General features: G+C 42.4%; 1 protein-coding gene across 8 annotated transcripts in view; it reads right to left on the minus strand.

The window, feature by feature from the left end:
• REEP2 (receptor accessory protein 2) overlaps nt 1-23058 on the minus strand; it is a 106929-nt gene that overhangs the window by 73421 nt on the left and 10450 nt on the right. For 7 of the 8 annotated variants that reach the window (XR_012900116.2, XR_331957.3, XR_331954.3 and 4 more), the window contains exons 3-7: nt 18395-18471; nt 17814-17934; nt 17100-17213; nt 11945-12092; nt 10445-10605 (exon numbers count right to left, since the gene is read on the minus strand). Coding sequence is in view for 2 of the 8 variants with exons in the window: in XM_006121640.3 (XP_006121702.1) it covers nt 10445-10605; nt 11945-12092; nt 17100-17213; nt 17814-17934; nt 18395-18471 (621 nt within the window). In the remaining 6 variants the exon portion in view is untranslated. The remainder of the gene's footprint in view (nt 1-10444; nt 10606-11944; nt 12093-17099; nt 17214-17813; nt 17935-18394; nt 18472-23058) is intronic. The other variant, XM_006121642.3, reaches the window with a different exon arrangement.

Genomic DNA, 23058 nt, shown 5'->3' on the forward strand with positions numbered 1-23058 from the left:
GTAGCTGCCATCTGCCCCATGAGTTTGAGACAGGTTAGAATAGGCACAGTCGGGCTGGTCATCATGATTGTGACCAGGCTTTTTATAATTTTGAAATGCTGACTGGGGAAGATAGGTGCGTGCTGTCATAGAATCTATGTGAGCCCCCAAGAACTCTAGGGACTGTGTGGGGCATAAAGTGGATTTTTGTTGGTTGATAATGAATCCAAGAGACTGAAGGAAGGCCTTTGTGAATCTGACCATGTCCCTTCTGGTGCGTTGGGAGAGGCCTCAAATGAGACAATCGTCCAAATAAGGGAAGACTGATGCCTTGTCAAAGATGCACTGCTGCAAATGCCAGGGTCTTAGAGAAGATTCTGGGGGCAGAGAAGAGTCTGAAGGGAAGGACTCTGTATTGGAAATGGTCTGATGCTACTGTAAAGTGTAGGAAATGTCTGTGAATGGGTTGTATTATGATATGGAAGTATACCTCTTCGAGGTCGAAGACTGCAAACCAGGCCCCTGTGTCCAGTGCGGGAATAATCGTGGCGAGTAAACCATTTTGAAGTGATGCTTGTATAGGTATTTGTTCAGTTGATGGAGGTCTAAAATAGGCCTCCAACCCTCTTTTTGGTTAGCAAGTAATTTGAGTAAAAACCTCTCCCTTGGTACTGTTTGGGGACCCATTCTATGGCTCCTATGATGAGGTGTTTGACTCCTTGGAGGATCATGGTTTCATGAGAGGGGCCCCTGTAGAGGAAGAGAGAAGGTGGACAGGTTGGGGGGATCAATATGAAAGGGAAGGAGTACCTGCAACTGATGAGTTCTAAAACCCACTGATCTGTGTGCTGCCCATTGGTTGTAAAAAGGTCAGAAATGATATTGGAATTTGTCTGGCACTGATGTGGAAGGGAGGTTGGGCAGACCCTCGACCATATTCTCAAACCTGTTGTCTAAAGCCCTGAGCTGTGAAAGAGCGTGTGATGGTTTTGTGGTCTGAACCAAGATTGGTCGGGGCTGCTGCTGTCTGCCAAAGGTTGTGTCCCTATGTCTTTGGTGGGGATTATAGCATTTCTTTCAGTGGGGAGAGGATATTCATCCTCAATGTGCGCAACGTGGTACGAGTCTTTGCTAGAATGCAAAACTTCATCTGTCTTTGCAGCGCACAATTTGTCCTTATCAAACGGTAGGTCTTCTACCTTGGCCTCTAGGTCTCTAAAACCTCCTACTGCTTGAAGCCAGGATGAGCATCTCATTAGTATGGAGATTGCCATAGCTCTTGCCACTGTATCAGTGGCATCAAGGGGGCATCTGCAGGGCTGTACAAGATATAGCATACCCCTCTTTAATGATAGCTTTGAGGCTAGGTGTCTTATCGTCTGGGAAAAGGTGCATGAGCTCTGTCAGTTTTGCATAATTACCAAAGTCATGATTCGCGAGTAGGGCTATGTAGTTAGCAATACGGAGTTGAAGGGTTGAGGAGGAGTACATTTTCCTCTCACGCATGTCCAGGTGCTTATGGTCTTTGTCTTGTATATTTGCAGTGTCAACCACTAAGAAATTAGGTTGAGGCTGCAAGACTAAAAAGTCCATGCCTTTGGATGGAACAAAATATTTTTTTCTTCCCTTTGTTGGTTGTGAGGGACTGTAGCTGTCATTTGCCATACTTTGTCTGCTGCTTCGATTATAGCCTCAGCTAGAGGTAGCGCAATTTTGGATTTTGTAGAGGACTGGAGGTTCTTTAGAAGCTTGTGCTGTTTTTCCTGCATTTCTGATATCACAGCTCCCTGACTGACTGCCACTCTTTTGAATAAATCTTGAAATCACTTTAGGTTGTTACTAGGTAAGGAATCGTCTGGCATAACTGCTTCATCAGATACAGAAGATGAGTCATCATTTGGTGGTATGTCTGCTTGTTGGATGGTCAGATCATCCTCAGTCTGCTCTTCCTTGGGGTCAATGCCTTCTGTGGTGGATTAAAGTGTGTAGAAGACAGTAATCTCTGTGCTGGTGTGGGAAGGGCTGTGGAGCTGTGTCATTGTGCCCAATAATGATAGGGGAACCAGAGATTATGCTGAGGATAGTAGCGCCAGTCGGGGTCCCATGACAGGTATTGATATTGTAGTCTGTGTGCCCCATATGATGCAAGTGTTCTCTCTGGGAATGAGTGCTGAGACCACACACTCCTTTTTATCCCCCGGTAGGCACTGAGCTGCGATAATGTAGGTGGGCGCAGCGAGGGTGGAGAGCCTCTCACTGATGGGGGGAGCACGAGCAGTGCTGTGCCAAGGACTTGCTCTGGGGCCTGGTTCTGGGTCTCTTGACAATAACTGATGGAGTGCATGCTTCGCCACACGTTGGGAACAATGACTTAATGATTTATGCCTCAGTGCTGAGAGAGCCAGTGAGCAAGTGGTAGAGCACTCTGTCACTAGTAAGGCCCTGGGTTGGGGCCCAGGGGAGTAGAGTGGCCCCGGGCCCCCCTATCAGGGCAGTTGCTCCAAAGTATTGACTCTAGCCATTAGGTTGTGCTGCCCTGAATCGAGAGCAACCCTTATTGACTTGTTACTACTGACTCTAGCCATTAGGCTGTACTGCTCTGGACTGAGGGCTGTTGATACAAACTGATAGAGGTTGCTGACAATCCAGCAGCCAAGTAGGTGGCATCCACACCCCTGGGTACCTGCACCTCAAGGGACAGAGTATACATATGCCACAACAGGTATCCTGAATGGGTCTCAACAGGAACATTCTATTTCCAAAGTCTGTCTAAACCCAGACTATCAGGTGGATTGAATATGGATTGGGGTGTTTCATTCTGCACCCCTTCCTGAGTTAGATGCTCTGGAAAGGGGTGGATCTTGATTGGAGGGTGGGCTAACATCATCAGGAGCTTTGGGAAACAAAACTGCCTGGGTCAACTGGGTGTTAGGAGAATGGCTCCAGGTCTGTCATAATGTATCTTTTTTAGGGCTTGTGGGAGAAGGGGATGGGAGAAAAAGGCATATCTGAGACCACTTGTCCATGACAACAGGAAAACCTTGCTCTGGGACCTGAAGCCCATGGCTCCTTTGAAGCAGCAAAATGGAAGTTCTCTCTTTGTTTGGGACACAGAGGTCCATTGAGACATACCTCACTGTGTGAGTATTTTACTCAGAACATCTCTGCATCTTGCACATGTGATCTGCAGAGAAGTACCTGCTCAGGTTGTCGCCTAAAGTTCTGAATGCCTGGGATCATTATGTGGTTTCTGATGCACAAGTTCCAGAACTTGATAGCTTCCAGACAGAGGGGAAAAGTTCTACCCTTTTTTTAAAAAAATGTAAAAAACCACAGTCCAACATCTCTTGACCATAGAGCAAGTATATGACCAGGAGGTGACCTTGCATGGGAAACAGACTGCCTTCATCTCTAGTATGCTGATATGTCAGCTTGGCTCTTTTCAAGTACAGGTACTTTGACTAGTGCTGTTCTTTGGGTGGGTACCCCACCATGAAGGGAAGCATCTCATACCATGGTAGCAGCGGGAATACTGCAGAGGCCACACCCACTTTCACCTTTTCTAGATTTGTAAGGAACAAATGTGAAACCAATCCGATAGCTTTCTTTGATAGGATAATGAGTCTTGTGGATAAGGGAGAAACGGTGGACGTGGTATACCTAGACTTTAGTAAGGCATTTGATACGGTCTTGCATGATATTCTTATCAATAAATTAGGCAAATACAACTTAGATGGGGTTACTATAAAGTGGGTGCATAACTGGCTGGATAACCGTTCCCAGAGAGTCATTATTAATGGTTCATAATCCTGCTGGAAAGAAGTAACACATGAGGTTCCGCAGGGTCTGTTTTTGGGACCGGTTATGTTCAATATCGTCATCAATGACTTAGATAGTGGCATACAGAGTACGCCTATTAAGTTTGCAGATGATACCAAGCTGGGAGGGGTTGCAACTCCTTTGGAGTATAGGTCATAATTCAAAATGATCTGGACAAACTGGAGAATTGGTCTGAGGTAAACAGGATGAAGTTTAATAAGGACATATGCTGAGTGCACCACTTAGGAAGGAACAATCAGATCTACATATACAGAATGGGAAGCAACTGTCTAGGAAGAAGTACTACAGAAAGGGATCTAGGGGTTATAGTGGACCACAAGCTAAATATGAGTCAACAGTTTGACGCTGTTGCAAAAAAAGCAAACATGATTATAGGATGCATTAACAGGTGTGTTGTGAGCAAGACACGAGAAGTCATTCTTCCGCTCTACTCTGTGCTGGTTAGGCCTCTGTTGGAGTATTCTGTCCAGTTCTGGGTGCCAACATTTCAAGAAAAATGTGGAGAAATTGGAGAGGGTACAGAGAAGAGCAACAAGAATGATTAAAGGTCTAGAGAACATGACCTATGAAGGAAGACTGAAAGAATTGGGCTTGTTTAGTTTGGAAAAGAGAAGATTGAGAGGGGACATGATAGCGGTTTTCAGGTATCTAAAAGGGTGTCACAAGGAGGAGGGAGAAAACTTGTTCTTCTTGGCTTCCGAGGATAGAACAAGAAGCAGTCGGCTTAAACTGCAGCAAGGGAGGTTTAAGTTGGACATTAGGAAAAAACTTCCTAACTGTCAGGGTGGTTAAACACTGGAATAAATTGCATAGGGTGGCTGTGGAATCTCCATCCCTGGAGATATTTAAGAGTAGAATAGATAAATGTCTATCAGGGATGGTCAAGACAGTGCTGGGTCCTGCCATGAGGGCAGGAGACTGGACTCAATGACCTCTTGAGGTCCCTTCCAGTCCTAGTATTCTATGATGCAATCACCATGTGAGAGTCACCAAGGTGACTCCAATAGGAATAGTCACCTTAAAGTTGTTATATTGCATAAGTCTCTCTCCCTCTCCCCCCCACACCCTCTCTCTCCCTCCTCTCCCCTCCCGTGATTAAGCAGAGTGGAGGCATCATAAATAAAGCCTGGTGAACAGTGTCATAAGTGCATGAGGCTATATGCCCTAACAAAGGCATATTCCCAATGTCGTGCTTGGTCAATGGGAAATTCATGCAGTCAGGTTGCCATTAAATGAAATCTTTCAGTGAGGAAGAAATATCTTATACAAACAGTCATGTCCTTCTGATAAAGCTTATCTTTGGGGGTGATAAAATGGACTTTTTTCATTTATGCAAAATGCTAGAAAAGAGATGAGAAACTCCGTCATTAACTTGACTTTTTGGCAGGAGCACCTTACCAAGACCCAATCATCCAGAGACAGGTATACTGTATATACAGGAATACACAGTGAGAGTGGTGCCAGGTGGGTGGCAACTTTTGTGCTAAAAAGTGGTGATGCCACATCTGATGAGCTGAGCTCTCTCTTGATGTTGCTTCAGACAAATGCAGAGGTGCGCTACAGATTGAAATGTCTGATTCCAGGTCCTGCCACTGTTAAGGATACAATGCTGACTCCATGAGGAACTGCTTGAATCAAAAAAATCCCGCTCCTTTCTGGAATGTGACTTAAAAGTGTTAAAGATCTTGCTCTTGTCTGATGGGTGCTCCCTTCCCAGACACTTGAGACAGGAGTCATGGAGGTTGCCCATAGGCACAGGTTTCAGGCACAAACTGCAAGGCTTAAACCCTTGAGCACACCACAAGGCCCAGGGGGAACATGGGTGCGAAAGAAAACCCCTCACACCTGAATGTATTTACACTATAACCAGTGCTTTTTTGTAAGGAAAAAAAAAGTGCCGGTACTCCAGGCTTAAAGATGTTGAGCAACAACAACCACCACCATCCCAAATTCCACAATTGCAGTCACGTGTCCCGGGTGTGCTTCTGGCGGGAGCCAAGCCTCCCCAGGAAACAGGCAATAGGTACCAGTATGCCAGAGAGGAATCCTATTCAAGTAAGATGGGAAAATAGGTGTCGGAACACCAACACTAAGGAAGAATGGAAGACTTGATATGCCAGAGAACCACAGTTCTAGCAACCATCATGGGTATTAAGAAGGAACTGAAGAAGGGGGGTTAGGTCCGGTTAGCTAGGCCATATATAGAGCACCATATCAACACCACTACAGGGGGCTCCATGGCCAACCTGATTGGTAGCAGCTAGGGAAAAACTTCTGACAGCTGTGCGTGTGATGTGTGCACACTTAATTGGAATTGATATGAGCAAACTCTTGAATAAATAATGTTTCCCTATTTACTTTCTCCACATCATGATTTTATAGACTTCTATCATATTCCCCCCTTCGTAGTGCTTTTTTCCTAAGCTGTCCAACCCCAGTCTTCTTAATTTTTCCCTCACATGAAAGCTGTTCCATACCCCTAATTATTTTTGTTGCTATTCTCTGTACTTTTTCCAACTCTAATGTATTTTTTAGATGGACCAATGAGAGCTGCATGCAAGGTGTGGGCATACCATGAAATTATACCTTGGCTTGCTGATATTTTCTATTTTATTCTGTGGGGAGTTTTTGACTGCTATTGTACATTCAGAAAGCCGCTAAGGATGAGAAGAAAACAAACACCTATACTATTTGATGCCAATTCCACCTAAAAGAGGTTCCCTATCAGGTATGTCAAGTGGGGAAAGAGATGTGAGCAGCACTTACTCAGAGCCTGAGGGACACATGCAAGAGTGTGAAAACATGCCCATAACCTAGGAAGGATGTTTGCAGAGAACTATCTATGATGACTCCAACAAAAACTCTTTCTTAAGTTGTAACATCTAATTCAGACCCCTTCATTTTTATGTATAGCTGGGATCATGTTTTGCATTAGGCATTTCTTTTCACAAATTCTGCAATTTTGTTGCCTAGTCACTTAAGTTTAGCAAGATCGCTCTGTAACTCTTCATAGTCAGCTTTGAATTTAACTATTTTGAGTAATTTTGTGTCATCTGCAAACTTTGCCACCTCACTCGATTTACTCTTTCCCTTATGAATGTACAGACCCTTTAGGGGGCCCTCACTATCTTCACTGTGAAAACTAACTTTATTCCCACCTTCTGTTTTCTCTTAAATGGTTACTGATCCAGGAGAGGACCTTCTTGCTTATTCATGATCACTTTGCTTAAGCACCTTTTGGTATAGCACCTTGTGAAAAGCTTCCTGAAATCCAAGTACACTACTATATCGCTCTTGTTCAAGCTTTCTGATTTCCTCAAAGAATTCTAATAGACTGGTGAGACAGGATTTCCCTTTAAAAAAACATAAGAACGTAAGAATGGCCGTACTGGGTCATAGAATCATAGAACTGGAAGGGACCTCGAGAGGTCATCGAGTCCAGCCCCCCGCCCTCAAGGCAGGACCAAGCTCCGTCTACACCATCCCTGACAGATGTCTATCTAACCTGTTCTTAAATATCTCCAGAGAGGGAGATTCCACCACCTCCCTTGGCAATGTATTCCAATATTTGACCACCCTGACAGTTAGGAATTTTTTCCTAATGTCCAATCTAAACCTCCCCTGCTGCACTTTAAGCCCATTACTCCTTGTCCTGTCCTCAGAAACCAAGAGGAACAAATTTTCTCCTTCCTCCTTGTGACACCCTTTTAGATATTTGAAAACCGCTATCATGTCCCCCCTTAATCTTCTTTTTTCCAAACTAAACAAGCCCAGTTCATGAAGCCTGGCTTCATAGGTCATGTTCTCTAAACCTTTAATCATTCTTGTCGCTCTTCTCTGTACCCTTTCCAATTTCTCCACATCTTTCTTGAAATGTGGCGCCCAGAACTGGACACAGTACTCCAGCTGAGGCCTAACTAGTGCAGAGTAGAGCGGCAGAATGACTTCACGAGTTTTGCTTACAACACACCTGTTGATACAACCTAGAATCATATTTGCTTTTTTTGCAACAGCATCACACTGTTGACTCATATTCAACTTGTGGTCCACTATGACCCCTAGATCCCTTTCCGCCATGCTCCTTCCTAGACAGTCGCTTCCCATCTTGTATGTATGGAACTGATTGTTCCTTCCTAAGTGGAGCACTTTGCATTTCTCTTTATTAAACCTCATCCTGTTTACCTCTGACCATTTCTCTAACTTGCTAAGGTCATTTTGAATTATGTCCCTATCCTCCAAAGAAGTTGCAACCCCACCCAGTTTGGTATCATCTGAAAACTTAATAAGCGTACTCTCTATCCCAATATCTACGTCATTGATGAAGATATTGAACAGTACGGGTCCCAAAACAGACCCTTGCGGAACTCCACTTGCTATCCCTTTCCAGCAGGATTTAGAACCGTTAACAACAACTCTCTGACTACGGATATCCAGCCAATTATGCACCCACCTTATCGTGGCCCTATCTAAGTTATATTTGCCTAGTTTATCAATAAGAATCTCATGTGAGACCGTATCAAATGCCTTACTAAAGTCTAGGTATATGACATCCACCGCTTCTCCCTTATCCACAAGGCTCGTTATCTTATCAAAGAAAGCTATCAGATTAGTTTGGCATGACTTGTTCTTCACAAACCCATGCTGGCTATTCCCTATCACTTTATTACCTTCCAAGTGTTTGCATATGGATTTCCTTAATTACCTGCTCCATTATCTTCCCTGGGACAGACGTTAAACTGACCGGTCTGTAGTTTCCTGGGTTGTTCTTATTCCCCTTTTTATAGATGGGCACAATATTTGCCCTTTTCCAGTCTTCTGGAATCTCCCCTGTCTGCCATGATTTTTCAAAGATGATAGCTAAAGGCTCAGATACCTCCTCTATCAGCTCCTTGAGTATCCTGGGATGCATTTCACAGGACCTGGTGACTTGCTGACATCTAACTTTCCTAAGTGATTTTTAACTTGTTCTTTGTGTATCCTATCTTCTAAACTTACCCTCTCTCTGCTTGTATTCACTACGTTAGGCACACCTCCAGACTTCTCGGTGAAGACCGAAACAAAGAAGTCATTGAGCATCTCCGCCATTTCCAAGTTCCCAAAGGTCCATCTAGCCCAGTAGCCTGTCTGCCGACAGTGGCTAGCGCCAGGTCGGGGATGAACCCAGAGGGGATGAACCGAAGACAATGATCAAGCGATTTGTCTCATGCCATCCATCTCCAGCCTCTGACAAACAGGAGGCCAGGGACACCATTTCTATCTCCTGACTAACAGCCTTTTATGGACCTAACCTCCATGAAATTATCTAGCTTCTCTTTAAATTCTGTTATAGTCCTAGCCTTCTCAGCCTCCTCTGGCAAAGAGTTCCACAGGTTGACTACGCGCTGTGTGAAGAACTTTCTTTTATTAGTTTTAAACCTGCTACCCATTAATTTCATTTGGTGTCCTCTAGTTCTTCTATTATGGGAACTAATAAATAATTTTTCTTTATTTACCCTCTCTACACCACTATCATATCATATCACACTATCATATCTCCCGTCAGCCTCCTCTTTTCTAAACTGAAAAGTCCCAGTCGTTTTAGCCTCTCTTCATATGTTCCAAACCCCTAATCATTTTAGTTGCCCTTTTCTGAACCCTTTCCAAGGCCAAAATATCTCTTTTGAGGTGAGACCACCACATCTGTACACAGTATTCAAGAGGTGGGCGTACCATAGTTTTATTCAGGGGCAGTAAGATATTTTCTGTCTTATTTTCTATCCCTTTCTTAATAATTCCTAACATCCTATTTGCCTTTTTGACCACCGCTGCACACTGTGTGGAAGTTTTCAGAGAACTATCCACAATAACTCCAAGATCTCTTTCCTGATTTGTAGTAGCCAAATTAGCCCCCATCATACTGTACGTATAGTTGGGGTTATTTTTTCCAACGTGCATTACTTTACACTTATCCACATTAAATTTCATTTGCCATTTTGTTGTCCAATCACTCAGTTCGGTGAGATCTTTTTGAAGTTCTTCACAGTCTGCTTCTGTCTTGACTATCTTAAACAGTTTAGCATCATCCGCAAACTTTACCACCTCACTGCTTACCCCTTTCTCCAGATCATTTATGAATAAGTTGTACAGAATTGGTCCCAGGACTGACCCTTGGGGGACACCACTAGTTACCCCTCTCCATTCTGAAAATTTACCATTTATTCCTACCCTTTGTTTCCTGTCTTTTAACCAGTTCTCAATCCATGAAAGGACCTTCCCTCTTATCCCATGACAATGTAATTTACACAGGAACCTTTCGTGAGGGACCTTGTCAAAGGCTTTCTGAAAATCTAAGGATACTATATCTACTGGATCCCCCTTGTCCGCATGTTTGTTAACCCATCCAAAGAACTCTAATAGATTAGTAAGACATGATTTCCCTTTACAGAAACCATGTTGACTTTTGTCCAACAAATTATGTTCTTCTACGTGCCTGACAATTTTATTCTATTCTTTACTACTGTAAAAGCTAAGCTGACTTTTCCTCTACATACTGTGTTGATCTATGACATGAAAGCTCTGTTTTTTACTATAATTTCAACTATACAAACCAGCTCCAGCCCAAGAACTCATTTATACTCTAACTCACCTCAGCTTTTGTCACTTTCTTGGGAATTTTGAGGCTCTGTGTGCGTTTTGGTGTTTTGTCTCCTGTATCCTCATCTGAAGGTTCTGTTCTAGAGTCAGAATGGGCCCCATTTGACCTTTGAGATAAGCTGGCCTCTTCTCCTGAAGAGTAACAGGAAACCGCTAAGGATAAGAAGAAAACAAAAATACCTATACTTTTCAATGCCAAGTCCATCTAAAAGGGGTTCCTAATCAGCTTTGTCAGGAGGGGAGAGAAGTGTGAGAAGCTCTTATTCAGAGAGAGGGGGGTGGGGACACCCAGGAGTGTGCAAACTGGGAAGGATGGGGAAAATGTAGAAGACACATGCCTCCTAACTAGGATGGATTGATTTGCAACCAACACTTTAAATTACTGATTTTCATCATGATTTAAATCAGCAAGCAGAAAATCAATTTTACTCATTTTGCATTTGTACTTTTTATTTTCTTAAAGAGAGGTTGATGCTCATTGACTAGTAACCATTAACACACAACTATATACTAAATTTGCTACTTTTTACTACCTAGGAGGATATTCTATACCTATACATGTTTATTTTAAGCAGGTACCATTTAAAATACATTTTTCAGATTTTTAATTCTTATGTTTTTCTATGTTAGAAAATAATGAATGGTGGGCTTATTTACTAGAGGATTAATTTTGTATTTGCTGTTTTTTTTCCCACTTTAAATACAACTTGATACAAATTGCATTTTAGAAAGCTACCTTAAATGTTCTAGATACACAAGAAAACACTTTAAATGTTTTACATTTGAAACTGATTAAGAAAAGAAGTATTATCTATAATTTGTGAATTGAGCTATTGTTTCTGTTCACCATGTTCTTTAATGTTTTAGAATTAGCAGAGTTCATACCCAATTTTTATTCTTAAATTGAAAGAGGAAAAAACATGATTCCCAGTTTTGCAATTTTTGTTTTTTTTTTAAAAAAAAAACCTTGAAGTGAAATAAAGGAAATACTCTTTGTGTCAGCAGACTACATTACTACTAAAAAAAGTTAGTTTAGTCCTTCAGAAAACTCTGGTTCCAAGTGCATAGCTAGCAACTTCCACCAGTTCAGTGATCTGACATTTTTTAAAACTTTGGCAGCAGACATGTATTGTGTAAACATTTTTTCTATTAATTTAAATTACTTGAATAGTTTACTGTAAGTTTAGACTTAATAGAGGTGGTCATATTTTCAAATCCAATTTTAAATAGACCATACATTTAAAAAACAAAACAAAACAAAACAAACAAACAAAAAACCAGCAGATGACAGCATGTCATAGTGAAATTACAGCAGATTCATTTGGAAGGGTACTCTCTCCAAAAATCACTTTCCCCAAGTAACAGGCAACTCATACTCCTGAGTTCCATGCAACATTCAAATCAAAATCAAAAGCTTTGACAGCACTTAAAACCACCATCTTAAAGCCTCTAGACTCTCCTTTTCCCACTATTTATCCAGCACCTCATGTACCTGAATCCTCAATGGTTTCAAGGAGGCCACTAGTGGAGGTGCGCAGCTGTGCCTTGGGGCTCTGTAGATGCATGGTATCTTCATCCCGGATCAGAGTCAAATCCTGCATGCTGAAACTCCGCAGCTTCTCAGACAAAACTCCCTGACCCTAACAGGACACAACAATTAAGAACATTAGAACATTAGCCCAGCATTCTGCCAGTGCCAGGAACCCAACAGGGAATGAATAGAACAGGTAACCATCAAGTGATTCATCCATGTCATCCATTCCCAGCCCAGACAGAAGCTAGGGACACCATCTCTGCCCGTCCTGGCTATTAGCCATTGATGGACCCTATTCTCCATTAATTTATTTAGTTTTTTTTATATTATTATAATCTTGACCTTTACAACATCCTCTGGCAAAGAGTTCCACAGGTTGACTTAAAGAAACACTTTCTTTTGTTTTTAAGTTTGCTGCCTGTCAATTTCACTTAGTGACCACTAGTTCTTGTGCTATGAGGAGTAAATAGCACTTCATTATCTACTTTCTCTACACCAGTCATGATTGTATAGACCTCAATCATATTCTCCCTTAGTTGTCTCTTTTCCAAGCTGAAAATCCCATTCTTATTAATTTCTCCTCATACAGAATCCATTCCATACTTCTAATCATTTTTGTTGCCCCTTTCTGAACCTTTTCCAATTGCAAACTTTTTTGAAATGGGGTAACCACATCTGCACACTGTATTCAATATATGGACAGACCATAGATTTATATAGAAGCAATTTATTTTCTAATCCTTTCTTAATGATTCCTAACATTACTTGCTTTTTTGACTGCCATTGCATATTGAGAGGATGTTTTCAGAACTATCCACGACTCCAAGATCTCTTTATTGAATGGGAACAGCTAATCTAGACCTTATTATTTGATATGTATAGATGAGATTGTTTTCCAATGTGCATTTGTTTGCATTTATTGACACCGAATTTCATCTGCCATTTTGTTGCCCAGTCACGGAGTTTTGAGAGATCCTTTTATAACTCTTCACAGTCTACCTGCAGCTTAACTATCTTGAACAGTTTTGTATCCTCTGATAATATTGCCACCTCACTGTTAAATCCTTTCCCCAAATCATTTATCAATTTGAAAAGGACTGGTGCCAGAACAGACCCCTTGGGGGACACCACTTTTTACCTCTGCCTTTTCTGAAAGCTAACCATTTACTCCTATCCTTTGTTTCCTGTTAGTCAGTTACCAGTCTATGTACGAGAGGGCCTTCCCCCTTATGCCATGGTAGTTTAATTCCTTAAGAGCCTTTAGAGAGGGACCTTGTCCACATGCTTGCTGATCTCCTCAAAGAATTCTAGTAGACTGGTAATACATTATTTCCCTTTACAAAAAACCACAGAATACGAACTGGAAGGGACCTCAAGAGGTCATCAAGTACAGTCTCCTGCCCTCATGATAGAACCAAGCACCATCATTCTAGATCATGGCTGGGCAAGATGTGGCCTGGGGGCCAGATCTGGCCTGACAAACACTTTGATCCAGCCCGCCAACTGCATCCAGCCACTTTCTATTTATATCCTGCTGTCCATGCCACTGAATTTCCAGGCAGTGGCTCAGGCAGCAGGATCCTATTTAAATGGCTCATGGCTGCCAGCTGCACTGCTAACTTGGCAGGAGCTGGAGCCGCAAGTCTTTTAAATAGTCACAGCAACCCTCGGGCGCTGCCAGAAAAAGCAGTAATGGTAGCGCCAGAAGCCACTAGCCCTCTGCTGTGTTTTTACTTCAAAGCTTCCAGCCTTTGACAACTCTGAGGGGGAGGCTAGTCCTCAGCCCCACCCCTTCTGCCCCAGGCCCTGCAGTGCTACTCACAAACTCTGCTCCTTCTGGGGGTGGGTTCAGCCTGTGACCACATACCAAAATTAATGAAGTGCCCCCACTAAAATTAATGCCCATCCCTGTTGTAGATAATCCCTGATATATGCCTATCTAACCTGCTCTTAAATATCTCCAGTGATGGAGATTCCATAACCACTGTAGGCAATTTATTCCAGTATTTAACCACCCTGACAGTTAGGAAGTTTTTCCTAATGTTCAACCTAAACCTCCCTTGCTGCAATTTAAGATCATTGCTTCTTGTCCTATCATGAAAGGTCAAGGAGAACAATTTTTCTCCCTTCTCCTCGTAACACCCTCTTAGGTACTTGAAAGCCACGATTATAAGTTGGGTACTTAACTGGCTGGAAAACCATTCTCAGAGAGTAGTTATTAACAGCTCATAATATGCTGGAAGGGCATAACAAGTGGGGTTCACCAGGGGTCTGTTTTGGGACTGGTTCAATTCAATATCTTCATTAATGATTTAGATATTGGCATAGGAAGTACGCTTATTACGTTTGCAGATGATACCAAGCTGCAACTGCTTTGGAGGATAGGGTCATGAGTCAAAACGATCTGGACAAACTGAAGAAATGGTCTGAGGTAAATAGGATGAAGTTTAATAAGGACAAATGCAAAGTACTCCACTTAGGAAGGAACAATCAATTTCACACACACAGAATGGGAAGTGACTGTCTAGGAAGGAGTACTGTTGAAAGGGATCTACGGGTCATAGTGGACCACAAGCTAAATGTGAGTCAACAATGTGACGCTGTTGCAAAAAAAGCAAACATGATTCTGGGATGCATTAACAGAAGTGTTGTGAGCAAAACAGGAAAAGTCATTCTTCCACTACTCAGCGCTGATTAGGCCTCAATTCGAGTATTGTGTCCAGTTCTGGGCACCACTTTTCAAGAAAGATGTAGAGAAATTGAAGAAGGCCCAGAGAAGAGCAACAAGAATTATTAAAGGTCTAGAGAACATGAGCTATGAGGGAAGATGGAAAGAAATGGGCTTGTTTAGTTTAGAAAAGACCGAGGGGGGACATTATAGGGGTTTTCAAGTACCTAAAAGAGGGTATGTCTACACTAGCCCCCTAGATCGATCTAGGGAGCCTAATGAGGGCAACCGAAATTGCAAATGAAGCGCGGGATTTAAATATCCCGTGCTTGATTTGCATGTTCCCGGCTGGTTGCCATTTTAGAAATTGACTAGCCTGAAGTAACTGCCCGCTTCTACGCATGGCAGTGAAACGGGATTCTGAAATGAAGCCCTAACTTGAATTAGCTGGTATTCCTCCTGCAATGAGGTTTACCAGCTAATTCGAGTTAGGGCTTTATTTTGGAATCCCCTTTCAGTGCCACGTGTAGACGAGGGCAGTTACTTCAGGCTAGTCAATTTCTAAAATGGCGAATGGCTGGGAACATGCAAATCAGGCGTGGGATATTTAAATACCGCGCTTAGTTTGCAATTTCGGTCGCCCTCATTAGCCTCCCTAGATCGATCTAAGGGGCTAGTGTAGATACACCCAGAGTGTTACAAGGAGGAGGAAGAAAAATTGTTCTCCTTGGCCTCTGAGGATAGGACAAGAAGCAATGGGCTTAAACTGCAGCAAGGGAAGTTTAGGCTGGACATTAGGAAAAACTTCCTAACTGTCAGGGTGGTTAAACACTGGAATAAATTGCCTAGGGCGGATGTGGCATCTCCATCTCTGGAGATATTTAACAGCAGGTTAGATAGACATCTATCACGGATGGTCTGGACAGTGCTTGGTCCTGCTATGAGGACAGGGGACTGGACTCGATAAATTCTCGAGGTCCATTCCAGTTCTAGTCTTCTATGATTCTATGACTATGTCCCCTCTCAGTCTTTTCTTTTCCAAACTAAACAAACCCAATTCTTTCAATCTTCCCTTAGACATCATGTTTCTAGACCTTTAATCATTTTTGTTGCTTTTCTCTGAACCTTCTCCAATTTCACTATATCTTTCCTGAAACGTGATGCCTAGAACTAGACACAATAACCCAGTTGAGGCCTAATCAGAGCGGAGTAAAGCAGAAAAATTGCTTATTGTGTCTAGCTTACAATACTCTTGTTAATACATCCCAGAATGAAGTTTCTTTTATTTTCTTTTTTTGTAGCAGCATCACACTGACTCATATTTAGCTTGTGGTCTACCATGACCCCTACATCTTTTTCTGCAGTACTCCTTCCATGTTTATTCTTCCTTAACAAATTATTTTCATCTGTATTAAGGGTGGGAAAGCGTTAAAGGTGGGCTCATTGGTTAACCTTCATGTTTACATGCAGATTCCTGGTATGCACACAAAGTCAGCTTAAAAGCTGGCTCCTCATGTGCACCTCCTCCTTACCTTACCCCCGTGCTGCTGCCTTTGTATCAGAGGCAACCTGTCTCCCTCCCTCCCCAACCCCTCGCATTTAACCATTAAACCATTGAAATTGTCAAGGATTACACGTTTACTTAAATGCATTTCAACATCCCTAACCTATATGCTTGCCAATATTTTTTTTTTTACTATACTTTCAACCTGTTTTCCCAATACTGAAGTCAGACTTATCAGCCTATAATTGCCAGGACCTCCTCTGGAGCCCTTTTTAAAAATTAGCATCACTTTTGCTATCTCCCAGTCATTAAATCAGCTTCTGTACCTAAATGATGACAGACCTCAGCTGCTAGATCTACAATTTCACATTTGAGCTCCTTCAGAACTCTTGGATGTATATCATTTGGTCCTGATGACTTCTTATTGTTCAATTTATCAATGTGTTCCAAAACGACCTCTAAAGACACCATCGATACCTCATACATGGCTTCTGTTATCTGGAATTCTTCACAGAGACCAAATGGAAGGAGAGAGAAAATGTCCCATTCTTCACAAAAAGACTCAAAAGGAAGAGATATGCATGCACAAAAAGCCAATCAAAAGGAAGACTGTCCTGGAATAATCTTCTCTTAGCCCCTCCAAAAGCTGAAGTGTTGCATGAAAAATATACAAACTGGAGGAAGGCAGGAGAATGAAGTCAGCAGTACCTGCAATTTTCCCTCCGAGCCAACCAGGAATCAGCTAGAGGGACAGAGCAACAGGAACCAAAATAGTTTTGAAACAGTATTTGGTAAGTTTATGAATAGGATTTTATGACATTGTTTCCTACACTGCACTTGATGACCAAAGAGGTCCCTTTCAATCCTAGGTTCCTATGGAAGTTATCCTGCTGAGGGCAGACTGGTGTCTCAGTGTCTAAAGAAGTGTTCTAGTGTGTTACCTTTGCAGCTGCAGTAACTGCTGCATTGGCCGCTAAGTTTAAACCTTTCTTGCCGACTCTCATCATGGTTTCATAGCTCTTGTCACAGGCCTGGGTAATATACTCATCAATCTCCTAGGAAAGAAGTTGGGAAAGCCAATATGTAGATTCCTGATTACAAGCATGGACTACAAGCAAAATCCTCCCCATTAAAAACACAAAAACTCATCAGGCACCTTTCTCCAAAACTAATGGCTCCAGCTAATAGGCATTACTTCACTGTCATCCACATCCCTGTTATCCCTTTGCTATGGATGATTGCGTTTGTAACTTGACAAAAGTAGCAAACTATACCTGATTACATAAAATGGAGCAGAGGATAAGCTGTGCCTATCAATAATTTGAAGTTGCAACCTGCAGCGGTTACAGGTTCTAGAATGCAAGACTTCTATCTTGATTCAAACAGTGTTAACTGCTGGAGCAATCCATCCTGGAACCCATCACATTTGCAAGTCACACATCCATACTAAAGATTCTGTAATCTACTACAGATCACATTGCAATATTCCACAGGATGCAGTTTAGCCACCTAGCTTTAGAGAAGTAACACATCCTACATCTTCTATAAACAGCAGAAATATAAGCTGATGCATCAGGATTTTTATGATGGTCTAAATGGGGCAAAAGACACTTAATTTACAGGACCTGTCAACAGTCATAGCAATGGAAAAATACCTTTTCTTTATTGGAGAGTGTTGGGTGCACAAACTTTCTGTAGAGGACACTGGAGCCCTTGGTGTAAGGAGAGAGCAGCCAGATCACAAATGCAATTTTCAACTCAAAATAAAATGGAAACCTGAGAGAGAAGGAGGAGCTAGAGTCAAGCACAGGTCAGAGACAGATACAGATAGAGAGTCCAAAGTGGAGCATACATAGGATTAGCAAAACAGAAGATTCAAAAATTGAACAGAATCAACGTGGCAAGGCCAGCAATGGAACAGGGTCCTTCATGAACCTCCAGGTTGAGCATCCTTGGAGCCACTCTCGGTATGTCTACATAGACTTGGGTTTGCAGCTGTGTAGACAGTGTTTGTAGTTATGGCGCAGGCTGGAGCTTGGACTCTGAAGCCCACCAGGAATTTATGGCTGCATAAGGCAAAGTATATAAAAGTCAGAGCTAACAGCCACAGTGACTACAAGAAAAGTCTTTGGGTGGAGCAGAGGGTATTTTGCTATCCCACAGCAATTCATCCTAAAAGAGTGTCTGAGTGCTTTCCTTCCCTTCCCCATATGGCATGAACAACCAGGATACTCACCAAGATAGAACAATATCTGTCAATGTTTCTGCTGTGGTGAAGAAGGCAAACACTATCCAATACATCATCCACTTCACCTGTAAAAGGACAGCTATTTCATTAGAAACCAAAACCCACAAACACCAGGATACAACCCCAAGCCTGGGATTTCTTCCTGATCAAATGACTTATCACCTAAAGATGTTAATTTTATCTTAAGGATGAGGGTAGGTATCAGTAATTTAGGTTAGAATACATTGAATGGATATTATAATTATCCATAAAACTCAAAATAATCACAGGAAATTGTTTGTTACAAGCACCCAAATAACATTAACTCTGTTATGTAGTAATACAATGAAATAACCAAACAATTACAGCATTTTCATGTTTGTAGTCCAAAACGAAATCAAAACACTGAGTTTTTTTTTTTTTTTTTTGCCAGAGATTATGACGTTTGGATTTTCTTCTAATTTTAGTTTTAAGCCTGAGTTTCCTGGATTTGTCATTCTTAGAGAGATATACAGTATAGCAGCAATGTTGCAACTCTTACTCTAAATTATTGATAGGTACTCTAAACATTAAGTCCTTCTTTAAAGTAGTTTGAGAATTTTCATTTTCATTACAAGTTTTATAAGTAATCATTGAACAAGGAATCCATAGAAACTGCTACCATGTGATATTTCTGATGATTTGGAGTTCTTTTAAACTTTTTGGGACAAATATTCCTGTGAATCCTGACTGCTTTTCCATACACTGGAACAAAGAAACAACCACAGCCCCCCCACCACTAAAAGACTTTTAGGACCGATGATCACTTTTTGCTATTATTCATAATAAAAAAAACTATGTATTTATCAAAGACTAAATAATAAATATTTCTCCTGCATAGAAACTCACCAAAGTGTTGCCCTTTTCAAAATTATCATTATCTCCCATTGTTTCCAATAGGAGTAAAGTCAAGATGCCAGGGAAGAGGATAGCCCTCCTGGGTTGTCAGGAGGTAGAGAGAAGCACTGCAAAAAGCAGACAGATGGAGGCAGTGGTCATCTTTGCTAATGGTAATTTGTCATCTCAATGTCACTGAGAATAATGGATGATGAAATGAGGGAATTCTACATGGAATTATCTATAAGGAGGTTATGTGCTGAAGTTTAAATGTTCCCTAACTATCTTAATTTATTTCCAACTAATTAATTGATTTACAAATTCATCCTATGCTCCACAAGTGCTGTAATTTGGAAGAAAAATAAAGTACATGCTCATACATGAGAGAAAGAATCCTTGCAAATCTGAACCTTAATAATGGAGCCACCAGGGCCGGTCCTAACCAATTGGCAGCCCCAGGCGACCACCCGGCTCACCCACAGAGTTGCCAGATGGTTTAAAAAAAAAAAAAACAGACAAAAATGTGTCAAACAAAACAAAACAAAAACGCCAGGGAAAATTTGTCGGGGGGGGGGGGGGCGGAAAGGTTGGGGAGTAACCAGGAAAACCTGGGGGGAGGATTTGGGAGATCAGGCCAAAATGCGGTCACAGCACGCCCCTAAGACCGGCTCAGTTGGTGGCCCCTTGAAAATGGTGGCCCCGGGCGATCGCCCAGCTCGCCCACCCCTAAGATCAGCTCTGGGAGCCATAGCTGACAGACCCTTCCTTAATATACTGAATACCATTGCTTTCAATATAAAACTTTGAAGTCCCACTTATCCTTTTGTCATGTTGCAAATTGGCCATTTGATGTCCTTAGCCTTTATTTGCTAGAAGCTGGAAATGGGTGACAGGGGATGGATCACTTGATGACTGCCTCTTCTGTTCATTCCCTCTGAGGCACCTGGCATTAGTAAAGTTGCCAAGGGTCTAGTTTTCAACCAGAACAGGTCAAAACCGGATCCTAGCAGGTCCAGGGAGCACCACTGACAGGACCACTTAAACCTCAACTGGTGATGCAGAGGGGCAACAAGCTCCCTGGCCCAGATCCTGGGAAGTGGTCGATATGTCCAGCTTCTAGGCCGAAAGAGAGCCATGGAGGCTGTTCCTGATGCCTCACCCACAGGCACCATGCTGAGTGCCAGCTCTACCACTGCCTTTGGCCTGGAACCATTTTGTTTTTGTAGTTTTAAATAAATGGCAGATTTCTAACTGAAACGAATAAACAGAATTGAGTTATTCAGACCACCACTCTTTTAGGCACTGTAAAAATAATAAATCAAAAACCTTATACTATAAACGTTAAGATTGCATAATCAAACATTTACAAGTTAGAAAATACCAGATATTCGGGCAACAACAGCATTTCCTAACTTTCCAGTGCTTGACTTTCCAATAACATACTCTTTTAGCATAGAACAACGTGTCTCATGCTAGCAGTATTTACAACGTTTCGACATACTAAATATTAGAAATTACAATTTCTTAACTCAGTGTGTTGCATCCAACATGGGGGAATTCTATATGACACATCATCCTGACAGCTAAAGAACTGACAAAAGAATTAAAAATTGGTGGTAGCTTAAAAACAGGTGTTCATGACTTGATCACGTTTATTTTGTGACAAAAAACTGAAGTCTAAACCAGTAATATTTGGTGCTATAAAAAGACCCAGTTTTTCAAAGCCGAAAACAATTATGAGCCAAATCTGTTGGGTGAGAATTTAAACAAAAACTCTTATTACACAGTAACTAAGAATTCACAGAATCATAGAATTGGAAGGGACCTCATGAGGTCATCGAGTCCAGTTCCCTGCCCTCACGGCAGGACCAAGCACTGTCTAGATCAGGGCTACTCAATTTTGGAAGCTCCAGGGGACACAACAATACTCTCAGCACATGCTGAGGGCCACAAATTAAGTGTGGTTGCATATACATGAAAATATACAGGCAGTCCCCAGGTTACGTACAAGATAGGGACTGTAGGTTTGTTCTTAAGTTGAATTTGTATGTAAGTCGGAACTGGTACATATTGTAGGGGAAACTCTAGCCAAACATTTCTCCAGAGCTCAGTTTTATTCTCCCACACCTCACTTCCATCAGTCCTTTATTCTCAAGCTGAGGTGTCTGCTGAGAAAAGCTGCTCCGTGTCTCCCTGGTCTGCTGGGTGGGGCGCTAGCTTCGCGTCTCCCTAGTCTGCTAGGGGGAAAAGCAGCTAGTGCGGGGTTGCCTCACCCCGTTTGTAAGTAGGGATCCGATGTAAGTCGGATCCATGTAACCCGGGGACTGCCTGTATACGCAAATAGCAGCTTCTTTCACACTGATGGACATGAATACAAAGATTAAGCCTCAAGCTGCGGCGCCAAACCCAAACGTGGCCAATTTAAGCCAGTCAGCATCTCTCAGACTCTGCCACAAGGCTAAGCAGCCAACACTTCCCACAATGCCCCGGCTCTCCCAGCGCCTCCACCCTGATGGCAACACACACCAACACCCTGTACACCTCTGTTCCAGCCAGCCATTCCACTTGCGTCTTTCAATGCTCATCCCACCTGGGAGATGCCTTGCCGTTATGGAGCATGTTCCCAGTGAAGGCCATGTTCAAAGGATCCCTCCTGTGGGCCCTGGGCTGAACCCCATGTAAACCCAAACCGTACTGCAGGATGCAAACAAACAGGCCGCGGACCACATGTGGCCCATGTGTTGAGCAGCCCTGGTCTAGATGATCCCTAACAGGTGTCTTTCTAACTGCTCTTAAATATCTCCAGTGAGGTAACTGTTTAAGAACATTTTACTAAATGCCCCCAAAAGCAACGAGAGGCAGTCACACTGGTTTAAAAAAAAAAAAAGACTAATTACCTAGCGAGAGGGAAAGTGAAGGCAGTTACAAAAAATAAAAATACATTAAACTGAAAAAAGTGAAGCTGACCGTCTTATTTATATTCATTATTAAGTTACTCAGCTTATGCAGTAATGATGGTTCTTTAAGATGTGTCCCCCTGTGGGTGCTCCACTCTAGGTGTTGCATCCTCATGCCAGCAATCAGGTTTTTCTCTTAGCAGCACCTTGCCACGCTGTGTGTGCACAGGGGTCACCTCATGTCACTGTGTCCATTGTCTGCATGTGTGGCATGGCCCTTCTGTTCCTTCTCTACCATGGAATCAATCATTGGACTCCAAAATAAAGGGGAGAATCGGTAGATAGTGGAGCACCCACAAAGAGACACATCTCAAAGAACCATTATTACTGAACAAGGTGAGCAACTTCATCCTCTTCTTCAAGTAGTGTCCCTGTGGGTGCTCTATATAACTATACAACAGTATCTGCATTAGGCAGTATTGGGCTTTGGAGTCATGACTGTGAAGCAGCAAGGACAACGAGGTCCACAGAAGTAGCTGGACTTGGTCCATATTACAACGCGTAGTGTTGGGTGAACGTGAGCTGAGATGACCGAGTAGCCACTCTACAAATGTCCACAAGAGGAATGTTATGGAGAAAGGCTGTAAAGACGGCCATCACCTGAGTTGTGAGCTGTGACCCTTTATGGGAGACAATTGTTGTGGAGAGCATAGCACATAGAGATGCATAATATCCATTTAGAGATACATTGTGAAGAGACCGCTGAGCCCTTGGATTGGTCAGCTATAGAAACAAAAAGTTTTGTGGAGATGCGAAAAGTCTAGTTCTATCCAAATAAAAGGCAACTGCATGCCACACATATAGGGTGTAGAGAGCAGCCTCCCTGCCCGAATTATGCGG

Source organism: Pelodiscus sinensis, chromosome 16, assembly GCF_052426305.1.
Source record: "Pelodiscus sinensis isolate ZL-2025 chromosome 16, ASM5242630v1, whole genome shotgun sequence".
NCBI classification, from domain to species: domain Eukaryota; kingdom Metazoa; phylum Chordata; order Testudines; family Trionychidae; genus Pelodiscus; species Pelodiscus sinensis.